Here is an 18,505-nt window from a genome sequence, read left to right on the forward strand (position 1 = left end):
AATGAGAACAAGTATTTTGTAATGAGCCATGTAATGTGTATAATGTGGGTGAGTGTACTATCTACTTTTAGATGGGGTGGGGAGAACGCTGAGGTTGACAAATAAGTTTATAGCTCAAAAAATGGCCAGCGGAGGAATATGGATTTGTTCCAAATCAGGCAGTTCTAGAAACTCTTCCTAGATAAGAAATCTATATTACTTTTTAATTATTATTTTTTGAGACAAACTCTATGTATCCCTGGCTACCCTGGAACTTGCTACACAAATCAAGCTGGCCTTGAACAGAGACTCGCTGCTGCTGCCTCTTGGAGTGCATTAAAGGCACGCGCCACCACACCAAAGCAGATGCGCACGTGTAAAGAGGCTCCCCATAAGCTGAGCAATGATGCACACTGAGAATGTCAGAACTTCGGAGGCAGAGGCAGGAGCATCACTGTCAGTTCACGACTTATCTGGAGTACTTGACTATTGGACACATAAATATGTAGGAGTTATCATAAACACGTGTTGGATTGACTGATACAGGGAAAGGACAAACAAATTAGGAAGTTTATGCATGCATTCTAGCCTTTTCATTCTTAGTATTAAGGGGTTAAAACTATTTTACATGCATGCTCATTTGTTAAATGAACACACATTCAGATATACACAGAACAACTATGACAAAGACACTGGGATCCCTATACATGGGGATTCTGGCAGGATGATGTAGACAAACAATGAAACAAATTTTAAAACTTTAATAAAAAAGAATTGAGATTTCTATTAAATTTATTTTTTAAAAACTGGCAATACTTTACATATTTCAAAATTCAAAAAAAAAAAGAGTGAAAATTATTTCTCATCCTAGCTTCCCCCATTTCCTCCCCAAGGGCAGCTGGTGCATCTACTTACTTTTCACCCTTTCAGAGATTCTGTGCCTGAGTATAAATAAGTCAAATGCTTTCTCTCTACACACATGAAAAATACTATACCTTGCTTGTTTCCCCTTAAAGTCTCTTGTACATTTCTCCAACATTAATAAATAAGGGCAATCTCCATTAATGCTGTGATCTCTATTCTGCCACAAACCCTGGTGGACTTGTTTTGAAATTCTTACTTTTAAGAAACCCTGTTCAGATGATCCTTGTGTACAAATAAATCCTGTAGCACTTATTCCCAGCAGGTTTGCTAAGAAAACAGTCATATGATTCAGTAACTGATGAACTGCTTTCCACCAACATTATATCCATTCACACTTCCACAGGAAGTGGATAGGAAACACCCAGGGCCCTTTAAGAAAAGGTTGGTAAAGTACTGAATAGAGGGTACAATGTGACAGTCCTCTGGAGATAAAATCTACAAGAAGTTCATTAGGAAAAATGTTCAAAATATAGGAAAAAGCGTGAGAATGAGAAGGCTTTCTAAACCTTTAAATGAAAGATAACTTGTACACACATGTCTATGTTGAAGATTCAAAGTACACTGTATGTATGTGTGTGCATACACATTTAAGACAAAAATTGCACTGTGTGCTGGTGGTGCATGACTAATTCCAGCACTCGGGAAGTAGAGGCAGGTGGATATCTGACTTTGAGGTCAGCCTGGCCTAGAGAGTAAGTTCCAAGACAGCCAGGGTGACAGAGAAACCCTGTCTCAAAGGAGAGGAAAAAAACAAAAACAACCAACCAAAAAAGACAAAAAATTATAAGGAAAAGTAACAAAATCTTAATAGCAGGGATCATTTTTGGATGACTGAAGCATGGAAATTTTGAAATCCCTTTTAAAAAAAATGTTTTAAAACATTTTGTGCATCTTCTGAGTTTTGCTACAATGGATTTGTGCTAGTTTTATAAAGAGAGAAAACCATGAAGCTCCCCTAATTTACCAAGGAATCTTTTTCAAAATATGTACAAAGAAACTATCACTTCTAGATGTGAACTAAAAAACGAAACTGCAGATGTGTTGGCTGTTCCCATTTCACCAAGCAGAGCTGTTATCATCTCAGCCATCCAGCATCCACTGTGAGAAGTGTTAAAACAGGACTGTTTTTTGAGCCAATAAGTTGGGTACAACTGGTTTCCAGAGCTGCTTAGAATCATGGTATCATTGTCAGGTGTACCCTACCCCATTTTCGAGACAGGGTTTCTCTGTGGAGCCCTGCTATTCTGGAACTCACTCTTGCCTTGAACTTGGAGATTAACCTGCCTCTGCCTCTAAAGTACTGGGATTAAAGGTGTGCTTCCCTGGCCCTCACCCCATTTTCATCTGCCTTACCTAGACTGAACCCTACACTTTGATGGAGCAGTAAGGATGATGGATAAAGGCAGTTTTCTGGTTCTGAGAGTCTGGCTCACTTCCTGAACAAGCCATTTGGTACAATGTCATTCCTGTCACCTGTTCTGCAGTGTCAGGGGTACCTGGGATGTGTGTGTGGTCGGAGCACCTGTGTATGGACACAGGTTGAGGGCTCTGCCTATCTTTTTAAAAGAGAACACGTGGAGGAAAGCAATTAGATAAGGTTAAAGGGGAGGGACAAAGGCAAATTTCTTGGCTTCAAGATTGGAAGGTAGATAGTGACATCCACAAAAGGGACAAGGGGGTAGCCCAGTCTGTATAGAGAAGGGCAGTTTTCCTCAGGCTGGGTCTGTGAACTTATGATACATTGAAGGAACCAACAGCCACATGGAGGTCTAAAGCTCAGAAGTCAGAAGAAACTCAGAAATAGGGTGAACTCCTCCTGTAAGGCCAGGAGTGGAGATGTGGGGAAGGTGTGGGCATAACTTGTCACCAGGGTCCCCAACACTTGGAGGGGCTTCTGAATAGGGTTATGGCTCCCAGAACCAAGGGGACAGCATGCCCCAAGGACGCCAGCAGCCTCAGCCCTCAGACTCCTGTTGAGGGATGGCAGTATCCAGTTGTGGACACAACAGGTTCTGTGAAGTAGCAGGAGACAGGTGAAGGTTAGCACTGAGGAAACGGGGAACACAGGTGATTTGAGGGGCTGCAAGAGAAAGAGGACAGAGCTGGCTATTTGCCAGTTTATCACCTACTTCCCAGTTGCTCTCTTATCTGTATCCATCAGTAGGAATGCTAAACAGTACCTTTCCAAACTTCCTCACTATGATGGATGGCCCTGTGACTCATTCTTGGCCAACAAATCACAATTGGGTATGTGATAAAGGCTTCTGGGAAGGCCTTTATTTGAAATATCAAGACAGATGTGAGTATTGACCTGCCATATATTCCTACTTCTTCCAGTGGTGATTACAGATGCAATGGCTGGAGCTTTGGCAGTCTGCTCAGAACCAAGAGAAAAATGCAGAAACGCAGCATCACCTCCAACATAAATGAGTACTGAAATCTTATCTCAACTACCGTAAAGTTATACAAAAGTCTAACTTTATTACTTTCTAAATGCAACATACCTAGTTTTGTTACCTTTGTTCTGGTAATTGTAATATTCGTCCCATGTCTGATATTTCCCCATACCATTTATTTGTTTGTTTATTTGATTTTTGAGACAGAGTTTTTCTGTGTAGCCCTGGCCTTCCTGGACCAGCTGGCCTCAAACCCAGAGATATGCCTGTTTCTGGCCCCCAAGTGCTGGGGTTAAAGGTGTGTACCACCACCACCAGCTCATTTCGAGTATGCTACTATTTCATAGTCTAGCCCAAAGTCAGCCAGCTGATCTTCCTTTTCTTAGCCATGTTCATGAAACACTACCAGCCAAGACACATGGGCCAAGCTATAACAGCTGAGCTACTGTGAAGTCAGACTTGACAAGGGAAATAGGAAGCCAACTCCAGAGGGAAATGAGAGTGCAGAGACCCAAAACTCAGGACATCAACAGTGTCTTGTAGAACCCTTAGAGATTAACAAAAAGGCTGATCCAAAGTATCCTGGAAGCCAGACTCCAAAGGAGATGCCATCAGTTTTGGAGTTCTTAGATAAGAAGGAATACAAATGTGAGACGCTGTGATGGCCGTGGGTTCTAAAGCTGGACAATTCCCACACAGTGGCAAGAACTGCTGTTAAATGTTACCAAGATGACTGTTCAAAGCAGTATACTGACAGGCAATTGTTCTGTTCAACTAAAACATTTCAGGGACACAGGCATTTGATTATAGCTGAGTTGTGCACTTTCTATAATTTGTTTCCTTTTAGGTTAAGTGGGTTCCCTCATTCTCTGAGAAACCAGAGGTAACAATAGATGTTCTTTTTTTCAGGAACTGCATGGACAAAGGTTGAAGGCTCCCCCTCCTTTATAAAAAGAGAACATGTGGAGGAAAACAACTAGATAAGGTTCCAGTTTTCTGTGAATATTAAAGTGGTCATTAGAATATCTTGCTTTGGGGGGCTGGAGAGATGGCTCAGCAGTTAAGAGCACTGGCTACTCCTCCAGAGGTTCTGAGTTCATTTCCCAGCAACCACAGCAACCCATTTATAATGGGTCTGATGCTCTCTTTTGACATGCAAGGAATATGTTCAGACAGAGCACTCACACACACATAAATCTCAAAAATATATAACTTGGGCTGGAGAGATGGCTCAGAGGTTGGTTGCTCTTCCAGAGGTCCTGAGTTCAATTCCCAGCAACTATATGGTGGCTGGTAATCTAAGATGAGACCTGGTGCCCTCTTCTAGTGTGCAAGTATACATGCAGTAAGAACACTGTATATACAATAAATAAATATCTTTAAAAAAATATATAACTTGCTTTATAAAAAGTCTAGCTTTTCCTAGCATTAACAACTGAGAGGAAAGCTTTCCAATAATCCTCTTGCATCGACCTCATTCGATGTGTAAGGAGGGGGGGGAGAAGCTTTGAGAACAATGGGCATCACATGACCTAATGGAGTGCCCTCTTAGCAGAGCCTCAGGGATATTAGTGGCTTAATACCAAACTGGAAGACCATATCAAAGCAAGGAGGGTGGACTGAACAGGAACAAAATTTAAGTTATTCAAGTAACAAACAAAAGACTAAGAAATAGTACAACTAAAAGATTTAAGGAAAAAGCTGGGTGTGGCCGTACGTCTTTAATTCCAGCATTGAGGGAGGCAGAGGCAGTCAGATCTCTGTGAGTTCAAGACCAGCCTGGTCTACAAAGTGAGTCCAGGACAGCCAAGACTACACAGAGAAACCCTGTCTTAAAACTAAAGGGGGAAAAAAGCTTTAAGAAATAAACCAAAGACCCCCTGCTCAGATGTAGCCCACAGGCAGCTTAGTCTCCATGGGAGTAGGGGCTGTCTCTGACATGAACTCAGTTGCTGCTCTTTGATCACTTCCGTCTGCCAGGGTGACCTTGCCAGCCCACACAGGAAGAGGATCCAGGCTGTCCTAATTAAACTTGATAGGGTAGGGTCAGATAGTAGGGGAGGAGGACTTCCCCTTTCAGTGGACTAGGGAAGGGGGATAGGGGCGGAAGATGGAGGAAGGGTGGGACCAGGAGGAGATGAGGGAGGGGGCTACAATTGTGATATAAAGTGAACAAATAAATACATACATACAGATAGATATAAACATCAACATGGCAAACCCCCAAAAGGATGGCTCAGTGTGATTATGCAAATAGCTTTGTCCCTGTAGACCAGGGTTATGGTTATATATACTTAACGTCTTAGCCTTTTAGAAATATATTCAGAGAGATGAACAAAAAGGCTTTCTGGAGTGGATGTGAAAACAATCCAAGGAAGGACAGACGTGGAGGTGTGTGGAAGACCCAATGAAACATATCATTCACCATTTAGAACATCCACTGTAAACACTAAAAGATTATACAGAAAGATAAAGATATTCTTCACCCCAAATATAAATATTTCAAAATGGTAAAAGATTTACTAAACACTAATACATAACTAATGACTCTATTTGTTAAGAACAAACTCACATGATTGTAAATACATACAGCTTTGTTTAATGAATTTATAGCTTAGAAAAGGAGGGCTATTATTTGTGTCTCTGGTACTGGGGACTGAACTTAGGGCCTTCTACATGCTAGGCAAGTGTTCTACTACTGAGCTACACTTCAACCCTCTGGGTTGAGTTTATATCAGAGCTTCTCCACATTGGTATTATTGATATTTGGGGCTTGAAAATTCGTTGAGAGCTGCCCTGGGCAGTAAGTATGTTGAACATTCTTGGCATCCACCTGGATACCAGTAGCATCTTTTCAGTCACAGTGACAAAAATGTCTAGACATTACCAAATGTCCTCTGAGGACAAATTATTACAGCAACCCTAGATATTTCAAGATAGTAGTTTTCATATGAGCTGTGATTCCTTTAGAGAATGCTGCAAAATTCTGTGGCTGCTTCTCTGTCAGATGACTTAGTGAAAGGAGGACAGGAGCCAAGCATGCTGCAGTGACTGTGAGGCGCAGAACTGAGCCATGCATCACGTAACTTATGTTATACGTGAACTGGGATTCTGACTTGAATTCACATAAAAACACATTACTTTGTATATATTTGGAATTTAGGCAGCGTTTTCCACAAATGCAATAGTATTTTGATTTGTTTAAGGCTTTCCTATGAATGCATCATTATTCTGTAAATAATGTTGGCACAATAATGTCTCTTATGGTGCTATGTAGACAGCAGTGTACCCTGCACCAGTCTGTAAGTTACAGGCTATTGACCATGATCTCCTGGCGAAAATGTTGCCAGGACATGGCAAGCTACCACAATGACTCAGTATGTGTTATTCTATTATAAATTACTTTAACTATCCTTTACAAAAAGGAGTCATATGTGATTTCCACACTATGCCTGTGTAGGTTTTATTACTGGTAAACTCATTTTGGGGTAGTGGAGAAGACATCTTAAAATGTCTGTTGTTGCTGAGTATAGTGGCATATGGCCATGTTCCCAAATTAGGGAGGTGAAGGCAGAGGATCAGAAAATTCAAAGTCATTCTTGGATACATGGTGAACTCAAGGCCAGCCTGGGCCATATGAGACCCTGTCTTAGAAAAGCAAAGAAAAAGTCTGTTGTTAAATGGGAACTGAGTTTGATACATTTGAGAAGCACCAACCAACCTTAACTGTTTGAGAGGCACTACTTCCTTACGAAGTCAGAGGTCACCACTGACATTATGCCATCTTCTCTTGCCACCATTATACACTGCGTGGACTTATGTTTGTACCTGGTAACTCAAAAGTTATCTGAAGAGTTATCTTTCTATGTAGATTCTCTGATGTCAAAAAGCATGGGATTGCCCATTGCAGGTTCTTCTACCCCAATAACATGCACAGGGGTTTTCTCATGCACAATTTCATGAAGGTCAAACAAGGCCAGGGCTCTGCTTGCTTGCTCTGCCTTTGCCTCGGCCATGGGAAGCTCACTTGAATTTGAGTATGCATTCTGAAGGAGTTTTGGGCCCCATCTGCAAGGCTGTTCTCGTCTTCGGCTATGTCCATGTGTTCCTTCCTCTCTGTTGTGGGTTATCTGATGTCGGATGAGGTGAGAACTTTGAACGAAACATTTTCCACACTGACTACATTTAAAGGGCCTATCGCTCTGCTGAATCCTTTCATCTTGACTCAATGGTGGGTCACAGCTGAGGGGTTCTGTCCACTCGAGCTTTGTTAAAGCTGTTGTCTGCTCAAAGATCAACCTCTGTTGGCACTCATACGGTTTCTCACCAGCATGCTTCCGCTGATGCTGGGTCAGGGAGGAACTGTGCCTGAAGCCCTTTCCACAGTGATTACACTCATATGGCCTCTCCTCAGTATGAGTCCGAAGGTGCAGGAAGAGACAAGTAGTTCGGGAGAAAGATTTCCCACAAACACTGCAGCTATATGGCTTCTCCCCAGTGTGTGTCCTCTTGTGTCGCCCTAGGGATGAATTCTGATTGAAGGCCCTCCCACAGTCCTGACACTCATAGGGTTTCTCTCCAGTATGAATTCTCCTATGGACTGTAAGGTGTGTACTGTGGCAAAAAGATTTTCCACATTCATCACACTTATAGGGCTTGTCTCCAGTGTGGATTCGCTCATGTTGAACAAGGGAGGAGTTTTGGCTGAAGGCTTTCCCACACTCTTTGCACATATAAGGTCTCTCTCCTGTATGAATTCTCTTGTGTACTGTGAGATGTGCATTATGGTTAAATGACTTCCCACAATCAGTACATTTATAGGGCTTATCTTGCACCTGACTTTTTGCTAGTTCTTTAATGGGTATAATCTGATTAAAGTCTTTTTGACAGCCATTGTCATCAAAGGGCTGTGTTGCTGTGGAGTCTGTCTGTTGACTAACTAAGCTTGGTTTATGTTCTGAATTTTTAACTTGTGAGCCATAAGTATAGGCATAGTCTCTTCCAGAAATATCTGGGAATAGATCTCTGTTCAAGCTGGGAATACAGGTTTCCCCAAGTCCAAGACTTTCATTGCTTTGACTATGAACTGGCATCTCTTTGGGGCCTTTCAATAGCCCTAAGTTACTCTGGTCCTTCTTGAGTGCCTGCCTCAGGCCATCACTTTCCCAATCTATTCCTGTCATGGAATGACAAGTAATAGTCCTTGCAAGCACATCCCTTTCTGTAATGGGAGATGGTTCCTTTTTAGGGAGGCCCTGCTCCTTGAGTAATGTATGGTCTTCAGGTCCAAGAATATAGCCTGAAAGAAAAACAAAGAGCTCTGACTGAGTTGTTAAGGGAAAACAAGGAGAGAGGCAGATTTCAATACCCTGGAACTTTGTTACTAATCTATGATCTTAACAACCTGCCTTGGTAAGTTCTGATTCTCCTCTTGACGATAACTATTCCTGTCCCCATCATAGTTTACTCCTGGGCCAGGCATTGGAAATGAAACAAACATTTACTAGTTTCTTGCAGGATTGCTGTTAAAACTTACCACAAACCTAGTGCCCCAAAGTAACAATGCTTTCCATTTTACAATGTGAAGTTCTAATGTCCAGATGTCAGCAGGGCTGGTTTTTCTTGGAAGCTCCATAGAAGAACCTATGGGGATCAGTAGTGTAGCATGTTCAAATCTCTCTCTTAGTGACTTCTGCTTCTGTTGTCATATACCCTTTTCTTGCTATAACCCTCTTGCTTCTCATAATTACTCTTATGATTACATTGGGCCCACCTGATAGCTATTTCTAAGGATTAGTAATTAGACTTCATTGAGTACCATGCTTTGCTTCATTGTCCACCATTAACATGCATGCAGGAGCCCACTGAGGTCAGAGAGGGCACTGGATCCCTAAAACTGGAGTTATAGGTGGTTGTGAGCCAACCTGTGGGTGTTGGGAACAGAAGAACCCAGGTCCTCTGCAAGAGCAGTATGTGCTCAACTGCTGACCCATCTTTCCAGCCCCACCCTTAGCATCTTGAGGCCTCTCCCCTGCTTAAGACTCACCCATGACACACATGAATGTGTTCATTTGTTCATTCATTCATTCATTATCACTCATCATATGACTGTCCAGTCACTGCCTAGAACTGACAGGTGCTAAATATTAAAAAAAAAAAAATCTGTCTCAGTGAATGTTGGAAGAATTCAAGAGAAAATCAAGAGTCTGGCCACAGGAGAAGAGCTGGAGAAGCTGGGAGTAGTTGGGTACTAAGCCTTTTGCTGCCTCTGCACAGCATACAGAGGGGATTAATCAAATGGGAGTCATTCCATCAAAAGTATATTGAAGATAATATGCTCATATTTTATGAAGATGTTCTTAATATAAAACAGAACCATGTACACTAGACATACAAAGGGGAAAAAAAAAACAGAAAACAAGCAATAGCAACATTAACAACTTATATTCATTTATGTCCACAGTAGCACTATTCTTTTATTTTTGTTTTTCAAGACAGGGTTTCTCTGTGTAGCCTTGGTTGTCCTGGATTTGCTTTGTAGATCAGGCTGGCCTCTACCTGATCCAGCTGCCTCTGTCTTCTGAGTGCTGGAACTACAGGAGTGTGCCACCGAGCCTGGCTAGTAGCACTATTCTTAATAGCCTCAAAGTGAAAACAACCCAAATGCCCATCAACTGCTGAATGGAAAAATGAAACAAGAGTGTAAGGAGTATAGCTCAGTGGTATAGTCCTTGTCTAGCATGTATGAGGCCCTAGGTACTGTTCCCAAAGAAGTGCAACAAACAAACCAACAAACAGTGAAATTATTTAGTGAAATATTTAGTCATAAAAAAGAATGAAGTGAATTCACACAACACAGAGGAACTTTGAAAAAATTATGCTAAGTAAAAGAAGCCTGACACAAATGTCACAGACTAAGCATCTACTGATTAATAACAGTCCCAGAGCAGAGCACAGTGGTGCATGCCTGTAATCCCAGCACTGTGGAAGGCAAAGGCAGGCTATGAGCTTGAGGCCAGCGTGGTTTACAAAGTGAGTCCAGGATAGCAAAGGCTGAGAAACCCTGTCTCAAAAAAACAAAACCAAAACCAAAACTAAAACCAAAACCAAAACCAAAACCCAACAAAAGGTCCCAAACAGGCAAATCCATAGACAATCCAAATGAGTTATTGTCAAGATGTAGGGAAGATGGGTGGTGATTGCTAATAGGCAACTTTTGTGGTAACAGCTAAGGCCTGAATGTTTGTGTTCTCCTAAAAGTTGTATGTTTTAGTCCTAATTCCTGTTTTGATGATGTTTAGAATTGGGCCTCTGGGAAGTATTAGGCCATGAAGGCAGAATCCTCTTCTCAGGCATATTTTTTTTTCAACCATCATTTAATAATGTTATTTATTTCTCATCCCTGAGTGAGGGCTCATGTCTGTCCAGATGTCTTATTCTCTGCTACATTCATAGCATCAAAAGCATTATGTGAGTGAGTCCTCAGGAATGTCTGCTAAATGGTCTTCTGAGCTGATAATCTGTTCAGCCTCAGGGCAAACCCTGATCCAGACCAATTGGAAGGGGGCTGAAGAAGACAGAGACCTCAGGCCACTATCGGAGGGCTGAGCTGGTATAACCAGGTCAGGCCAGCAACAGTTGAAAGTATCTATAAATTCAGATGGGGTCTCCTAGGTCAAACCACCCCTCACCCTAAACTACTGAGCCTGCTGTTTAGGAAGCCATAGTGTCTCCAGAAAGAAAGTGTAATGAGAGGAAATGAGAGCAGGATTGAGATTACAGAACACCAGGTAAGGTCAAGTAACTATAGGAGGGAAACAGTAAGGAATAAACCAAGATGCAGCAGGCAGAGGGGTTCACCCCCACTGGTTACCTAGCCTACCAAAGCACATGGCTGCACTGGGAGAAGGTCTGCCTGGATGAGCACTCTTTTCCTTTAAAACAAAAGAAAAAATGCTTTCTTGTTGAATAAAGTGTGTGGTAAATTGAATGATGGCTCCTCAAGGATCACCACATCCTAGTCCTTGAACCCTATAAATGTGTGATATTACATGGCAAAGAGGAGAGTGTAAATATAATTAAAAGTTTTTAAAATTAAGATTTACCTTTATTTTTTTATTTTTATTTATGTGCATGTATGTGACTATACAGCAGATGAATCAGGAGCCCAAGGACAGAAAAAGGCATCAGATACTGGGAAGCTAGAATTACAAGTAGTTGTTAACCACGTGACATATAGCTAGAAACCAAATCTAGGTTTTTATTCTTTTATTTTCATTTTTCAAGAAAAGAAAAAAAAAAAGTGCTCTTAACTGGTGAGCCATTTCTCCAGGCCCAAATTAAGAATCTTAAAAGTGTGTGATTATCTTGGGATTTTCAATATGACTGAGAGGCTCTGGCAGGTGAGCCAGTCAGAGAAGAATATGTGACGATGGGAACAGCTGAGTGATATAATCTGAAGAAGGTCCCACGAGCCATGGTGTATGGGTAGCCTCTCCGCACTGGAGACAAGGAAATCGAACTTCTCCTGGAACTGCCAGAAGAAGTCAGCCCTGATGAACCACTTTGGACTCCAACTAACTTCCACAAATTGTGAGAAAATACATAAATAAATCCGTGGTGTTTCTTTCTTTTTGTTGTTGTTGCTTGTTTGTTTTTTAAACAGGGTTTTGCAGTGCAGCTGAGGCTCTCCTGCAGGGTGCTTTGGATTATAGGAATTCACCATCACAACCAGCCAAATCTGTTTTTTTTTTTTCCTGTTACTTTGCCACAGCACTTTGGTACAGTAGCAGTAGAGCAACTATACAGAGTATTAATGCAAAGTATATTTCCATTTTAATAGGATGTTCAGGAGGCCTTTTGCTTCTAGAACATTTATGGTCCAGCTATTAAGTTCTTAAAAGTCTCTGTAACAATTTTGATGCCTCACCAGCTGTGTGAGACAGCCAAGGTTTAGTTATCTTAGAACCTAGTTTCAGTTGCAGTATAAGCTGTCAATGAAAAGATGTGTCCAGATGAGGCAGATTTGTTCCTGACAAATATGTTGCAAGCAGCACTGGAGACAACCAATGAAAGAGGAAGAAATGGGTCTGCTACAGACTCACGAAACTGCGAGTGAGGGCCACATCTCTTTAAAGAGGTAAATTTAGAGGTAAATTTGTCTCTCTGCAGCCCTGGGTAGCATCTTGAAGCATTTGGGTGGGTCGACTGCAGACTGCTGGTTCTGTGTCATCACAGCCATACCATATTCATTTCAGCTGTCAGGGTACCAGTACACCAGACCCACTGAATTATGTATCAGACCTTTCCTTTCTGTCATCCCTAGTAAACAGGGTCAGGATAAGGGCAAGTAATCCAGTCCTGACAGAAGAGTATTGAGACAAGGGGGACAGATGCCTGGCACCGTTCCCATCTTTTCCCTTCCTTCTTGCCTGGAACGTAGATGTGATGGCTGGAGCTACTGTAGTCACACTGTAACCCTAAGCAACACAGAACACAATCCCTAGCACATCTCTCAAACACTAAACCAGCACCAGCACCAGCTAGGTCAGGGGTCCTGCTTTTTTAGAGATAATATGCCCCTCTTTTTCTGAACTTCTCTTAACATGGCTTTGAGGTTTTTGTTTGTTTGTTCTGTTTTGTTTTGTTTTTTTTTTTTGTTTGTTTTGTTTTTTTTTTTGAGACAGGCTCTTATTATATATACCTCTAGCTTGCCTGAATCTCATTCTTTAGACTAGGCTGGCCTTGAACTCATAGAGATCCACCTGTCTCTGCCTCCTGAATGTTGGGATAAGAGGCATGCATCACCACATAAAGCCAAGGTTTTCTCTTTTTAGATTTATTTTATTCCTATAGTGCTTTGCCTGCACCAAATGCATGCCTGGTGCCTGAGTGAGCCTCTATGTGGGTGCTGGAAATTGAACCTGGGTCCTTCACAAGAACAATACGAGCTCTTAACCACAGAGCCAACTCTTTAGTCCCAGGCCAAGTTTTAAATGCCTAAATAAAATCCTTTCTGATAATAGACTAGCAGAAGGGTATGAGGAACATGCTTATAAACCCAACAAAGAACTCAGTACAGAATTCAGCAAGAACTGAATGGGAAGGCCAGGATGAAAGCCAAGAAGAGGATGCTGGGAAGGCTAATGAGAAAGGGAGTGGCCTAGAACCAAGGATGGAGCAGAAACACAATGGAAGCAGGCCTCTCATTGTTGGAGAGGAAGCAAATAGCTTTGTGAACAGAGGAGAGTAAGGCACTGGGCACCCTTCAGAATACATGACAACTGGCCAAGGCGACAGGCGTAGAAAAGTTTGCTCACTGGCTGGCCTTTGGGAGTATTAGGGAACCTGGATGTGAGGTGTGTTCCCACCATCCTAATTGGTAAAAGTTCACTGCTGTACTCTCGTGGCTTATTCAAGCACCAGAATCACGGTATGCACCAGGCAAATGGTGTCCCTGGGAGACTTTCATCCTCCCTGGAGACCACAGTCCTCATGTACTATCCAGCTCACTGCTGGGGCACTGAGCATATTCTGTTTGACTTTACAGACTGAAGATCTTGAAATTCCTGTCTGGTTCCTCTAGGCCAGTGGTTCTCAAGCTGTGGGCTGTGACCCCTTTGAGGGTTGTATATCCGATATCCTAAATATCAGACATTTACATTACAATTCACAACAGTAGCAAAATTACAGTTATGAAGTAGCAATGAAAATAATTTTATGGTTGGAGTCACCAAACAAACTGTATTAAAGGGTCATAGCATTAGGAAGGTTGAGAACCATTGCTCTAGCCTTTGCCTCCTGAAGTCTTTTCCCTTCACAGGTTTTTTTCTGTATCTTTGGTTATAATCAACCACAGCTGTGAAAATGATGATGCCAACCAAATCCCATGAACCTCTTAAGAGAGGGATGGTTTTGAGGACCCTGAAATATCATTTTTTTTTTTTCATAAGTGCATCTCCAATGGTCTCCTGGAATCTCCCCACTGGGACACCTAGCTGGTGGGGTTCTTACCTAGACAGCAGGCCTGGGTATCTCCTCTGTCTGCCACCCACAGCTCAGCACCTTGTTCCAGCTGGGAGATTACTGCAGGTTTGGGAAGATCAGGACCTGGAGATAGGAAAAGACACAGGAAGTCAGAAGCTGCTCTGGGAAAAACAAGTCCAGGCTGCAGCTTAGGCTCTTGACTATAGGACATGTGGGCAACTCACAGGCACATGAGGGTTTAGCTCTGTGACAGAAAGAGTAAAAGTGTGTCCTACAGTAAGGGAGGACTCAAGATTAAGTGGAGCTCCATATCAGAAGCCCACAACCATAACTCAGGAAGATTCTATCATTACAGCCAAGGAAGCAGACCTTACCCACAGAGAGAAGGTGCCCAAAGGTCTCCAGCATCACATCACGATACAGAGTCCTCTGGGTAGGGTCCAGCTGTCCCCACTCCTCTTGGGTAAAGTCCACAGCCACATCTCGAAAAGTCACTGGCTCCTGAAACATCACAGGCATTCTTGATTAGTACAACCATCTACCTCTGTAGTAGAGAAAGAACGGAGAAAAAAGGCAGGCAGGTTCTGGGAAAATGTACGCTCTTGAGTGATGTAACTCAGCCATCACTGGGAGCCTACGGGGGCACTATAGGTAGGTGTGGGTTACCATGACAACATGAGAGTACTTGGCAGGATCCACAAAGTCAGCCACAGCTGATCTGACTGATTAGACAGACATGACTAGATATGAAGGTTTGAAGAAATGACTACTACGTTTTTTTTGTTTGTTTTTATTTTGAGTATGTTTATATGTATGCATGAATGTATGGAGGCCAGAGGACAATCTTGGGTGATCACATCTTTGTCCTCCACACATTCTTTTACTGATGACCAGGCCACATCAGCATTATCTGTTATCTGATCACCAGGTCTCATCTCCACCACCACCCCTTTTTTTTTACCCACTATCTTAGCTCAGTTCTCAGTATCTTATCTAATGTTCAAGTGGTTCTTTCCAACCCTACAGAAGTCCTTCTCAACACCTTCCCCCCTTCCATTTTTTTTTTTTTTTTGTGTGTGTGTGATGCACATGTGTGCGGACACACATGAGAGAGAGAGAGAGTATACCTGCATATGTGTATGTGCGGAGGCCCAATGTTGATGTCGAGAATCATCTTCACTTGTTCTACCACCTTATTCACTGAGCAGGGCTTTTCAATCAAACCCAGAGCTCATTGATATGGCAGGTCTCAATAGCCAGTGTGCTCTGGGGATGGATGCCCTGTCTGTTTTCTGAGGAGGGAATTATAGGTGGGCTACCATGCCCACCCAGCATTTATGTGGGTTCTAGGGATGTGAACTGTAGTCCTCACGTTTGTGCATTTTGACCACTGAGTCATCTCCCCAGGCCCCTGAAACACTTTAAAATCTTTTTTTCCTCTTGAAATTTCCCAGGTTTGCCTTAGATATACTCTATAGCCAAAGATGACATGAGGAACTGTATTAAACGGTTGCAGCATTAGGAAGGTTGAGAATCATCGCTCTGAACACTTGAATGGCTCCTTGTCACTTTTCAATAAAGAATGATCAATCCCCCAAAGATATCTAGGTCTTCATGCCTGAAACTTATGAATATTACAGTAGTAACATGAACTCTGCAGATATGATAAAGATGCCAAAACAGGCATATGTCCTGTGTTATCCTGGAGGGCCCTGAATGCAATCATACATTTATGAGATAGGCATGAGATTTGAGAAGTCAGAAGGCAATATGATCACTTAAGCAAGATGCTACATTATTATTTTGATGCTAGACAAAAGGCCACAAGGCAAGGAGTGCCAGGGCTACAGTTTTTATAGCTGGAAAAGCAGATACCCTCTCCTAGAAACTTGGTAGAAGTATGGCTCTGCTCAGTGGTTTTAATTTCTGATGACTTCTCATCTCTAGAATGTGTCTTTTTTTTTTTTTTTTTTTTTTAAGTTTGAGACAGGGTCCAGCCTGGCCTTGAATTTATCATCTCCCTGCCTCACTCTCTCATGTGGTGCAGGATTATAAGCATGCACCACCACACTTGGCCTAGAATGTATATTGCCTTTTGCTATCAAGTTTGTCATGACTTGTTACAGCAGCCCTAAGAAACTAACATACTGGACATCTAAGGTCTCCACTTTTGGTCCTTGCTCTTGTAGAGGCTTGTCTCTAAGATGACTCCTCAGTGACTCCGTGACCTGCATCTAGCCATGTTGCCTTGTATAACTGGTAGGACACTGTAGAAATAGCAGTTCAGAGTCTGAGCTGAGGTCATGATATAGGTTCTACCTCGCCATCTCCTGGAGCACCACTCTAGTAAACCACACACTCACAGTGAGACCTAAGTGCTTCCATAGCGAGGCCTACATGGAGAAACACTGAGTCCTCCTGCCTCCTGTGAATGAATCTTCTTAAGTAATAACTGTTAGGCTGTCATGATGACTGTAACTTTAAGAGCCTAGGGCAAACCCATGAGCTAAGTCACTCTTGGATTCCTACCCATCAGAGACTATGAAGTAATACGTATTTCAGGTCACTGCATTTTGTGTGTGCAAATTGTCACATAGCAACAGAGTAAATACACTTCTTCGCATGTCTTAGTATCTTAATGCACATTCCCTGACAAACTGTGACAAACTAGTGACAAACTGTCACCTGAGACTTGACTAGGGCTGGAGAATCTACCTTGACCATGGCTCATTCATGATAGGCTTCAGTTTTCAGTTCTACACTCTGGTCACCTTTCATGAAAAACTCAGATAACAGGAATCTGAAAATTTGTACACCAAATGTAAATAACACAAATCTCCTCCAAACAAACCAATCACCACCACCCCACCTGCCACCAACATACATGAGCACATAATTCTGAAGTTGCAGAACTTACGTATGAATTGGTTTTGGCTTTTGCTAGGCAGACTACAAAGAAAAGAATAAGCAGCCAGTTTATCTACAACTTTAATGACCAGAATCTTGGCAAACAATGACGGTCCCTACCTATCACAGTTCTCCTATGGCCCCAAAGGATGTGACTCTTGGTAGTTACTCCTGTTTTACTAACTTAGTGTCTATGTCCCACGAAGTTATGCCTTACTTACAAAATAGGGGTTTCGTGGTGTAGAGGTTCCCCTAAAAGTCTGTTGATTCTGCACATTAGGACACGTCCTGAGGACCGTACCCGCAATGTGGGTGCTCTGTAATGCGAGCCAGTCAGCTGTCATCATCGAGAAACATCTCTCAGGATGTGTGGAAGGGTGTTGGCCGGAGCTGGGGTGAAACCCCGAGCGGGGGTCTGTCCGGTCCTGTTCTCTGGGAAATGACCACCGCCCTCCTCTCTCACACCATGGGAGGGAGACAGGAGGCTGGAGCATGCGCACTGGAGACACAGTGGGTCCTGGGTTCGAACCCGGCTGAGCTAACCGTTGTGCTTGTTTCTCCTGTGGAAAAAGCGTCCTGGGTCTGAGGAGGAAGTGGGGCCCATAGTCCACTCCGTCGTTATTGTTACCTGAAGTTGTGTTGTTTCCCGCCGTGAGGCCATCACCACTGTTGCCGCTGGTCCACCCGGAACCAACAGGTCAGCCACAAACGTCCAAGACGACCCCTAATCTAAAGCGCAGACCTGTCGAGAGGACCACCCGACCAGCCTCCCGCTGAACAATGGCGGCAGCGCCTGGGACGCCGAGACTACAACTCCCAGAAGGCCACGCGCTGAGATTCTACATTAAACCAATGGGAGCGCCAGCCCAACGTTGATCATCGGGAAGTTCTGGCCTCTGGTCTAAGGCAGTCGAAACCACCCACAACTTTTGATTAAATATCAGGTCCTCGTACTTGCAGAGCCCAGTTTACATTCTGTTATCTCCGGGTGCGGGCATCACTAGGGTCCCTGGGTCTTGGAAAATTGTCTTCCCACTCTCACATTGAGTTTAGGGCATATTTGCGTCTGCGCAGTTCGGGGAACGCGGGGCAGTTAACTCTGACCTGCTGCTGGAATTAAATGTACAAGAGAGCTCTTTTTATTCTGGGTACTCCGGTTACACTGAAACACGAAACAAAATACATGGAACTTTCTTAATATAAATAGACTTTAAAGGACTAATGACCGAAAAGAGAAAAACGATGCTTCCCAGATTTCGTTTCTTCAGGTAAGATGAACATCAACCATTTAAATAAAGATATACTTGTAATCC

At 42.8% G+C, this 18,505-nt stretch overlaps 1 protein-coding gene across 1 annotated transcript in view; it reads right to left on the reverse strand.

Moving 5' to 3' along the window:
* LOC129676855 (zinc finger protein 8-like) overlaps positions 1 to 17,973 on the reverse strand; it is a 32,779-nt gene extending 14,806 nt beyond the window's left edge. The window contains exons 1-4 of the mRNA XM_055607385.1: positions 17,821 to 17,973; positions 14,660 to 14,786; positions 14,313 to 14,408; positions 7,174 to 8,598 (exon numbers count right to left, since the gene is read on the reverse strand). Of these exons, the coding sequence (XP_055463360.1) occupies positions 7,174 to 8,598; positions 14,313 to 14,408; positions 14,660 to 14,786; positions 17,821 to 17,853 (1,681 nt within the window). The 5' untranslated portion in view covers positions 17,854 to 17,973. The remainder of the gene's footprint in view (positions 1 to 7,173; positions 8,599 to 14,312; positions 14,409 to 14,659; positions 14,787 to 17,820) is intronic.
* Between the last annotated feature and the right edge of the window lie 532 nt (positions 17,974 to 18,505).

The sequence above is a fragment of the Psammomys obesus genome, unplaced genomic scaffold, assembly GCF_907164565.1.
Source record: "Psammomys obesus unplaced genomic scaffold, mPsaObe1.curated_primary_1811, whole genome shotgun sequence".
Lineage (NCBI taxonomy): Eukaryota > Metazoa > Chordata > Mammalia > Rodentia > Muridae > Psammomys > Psammomys obesus.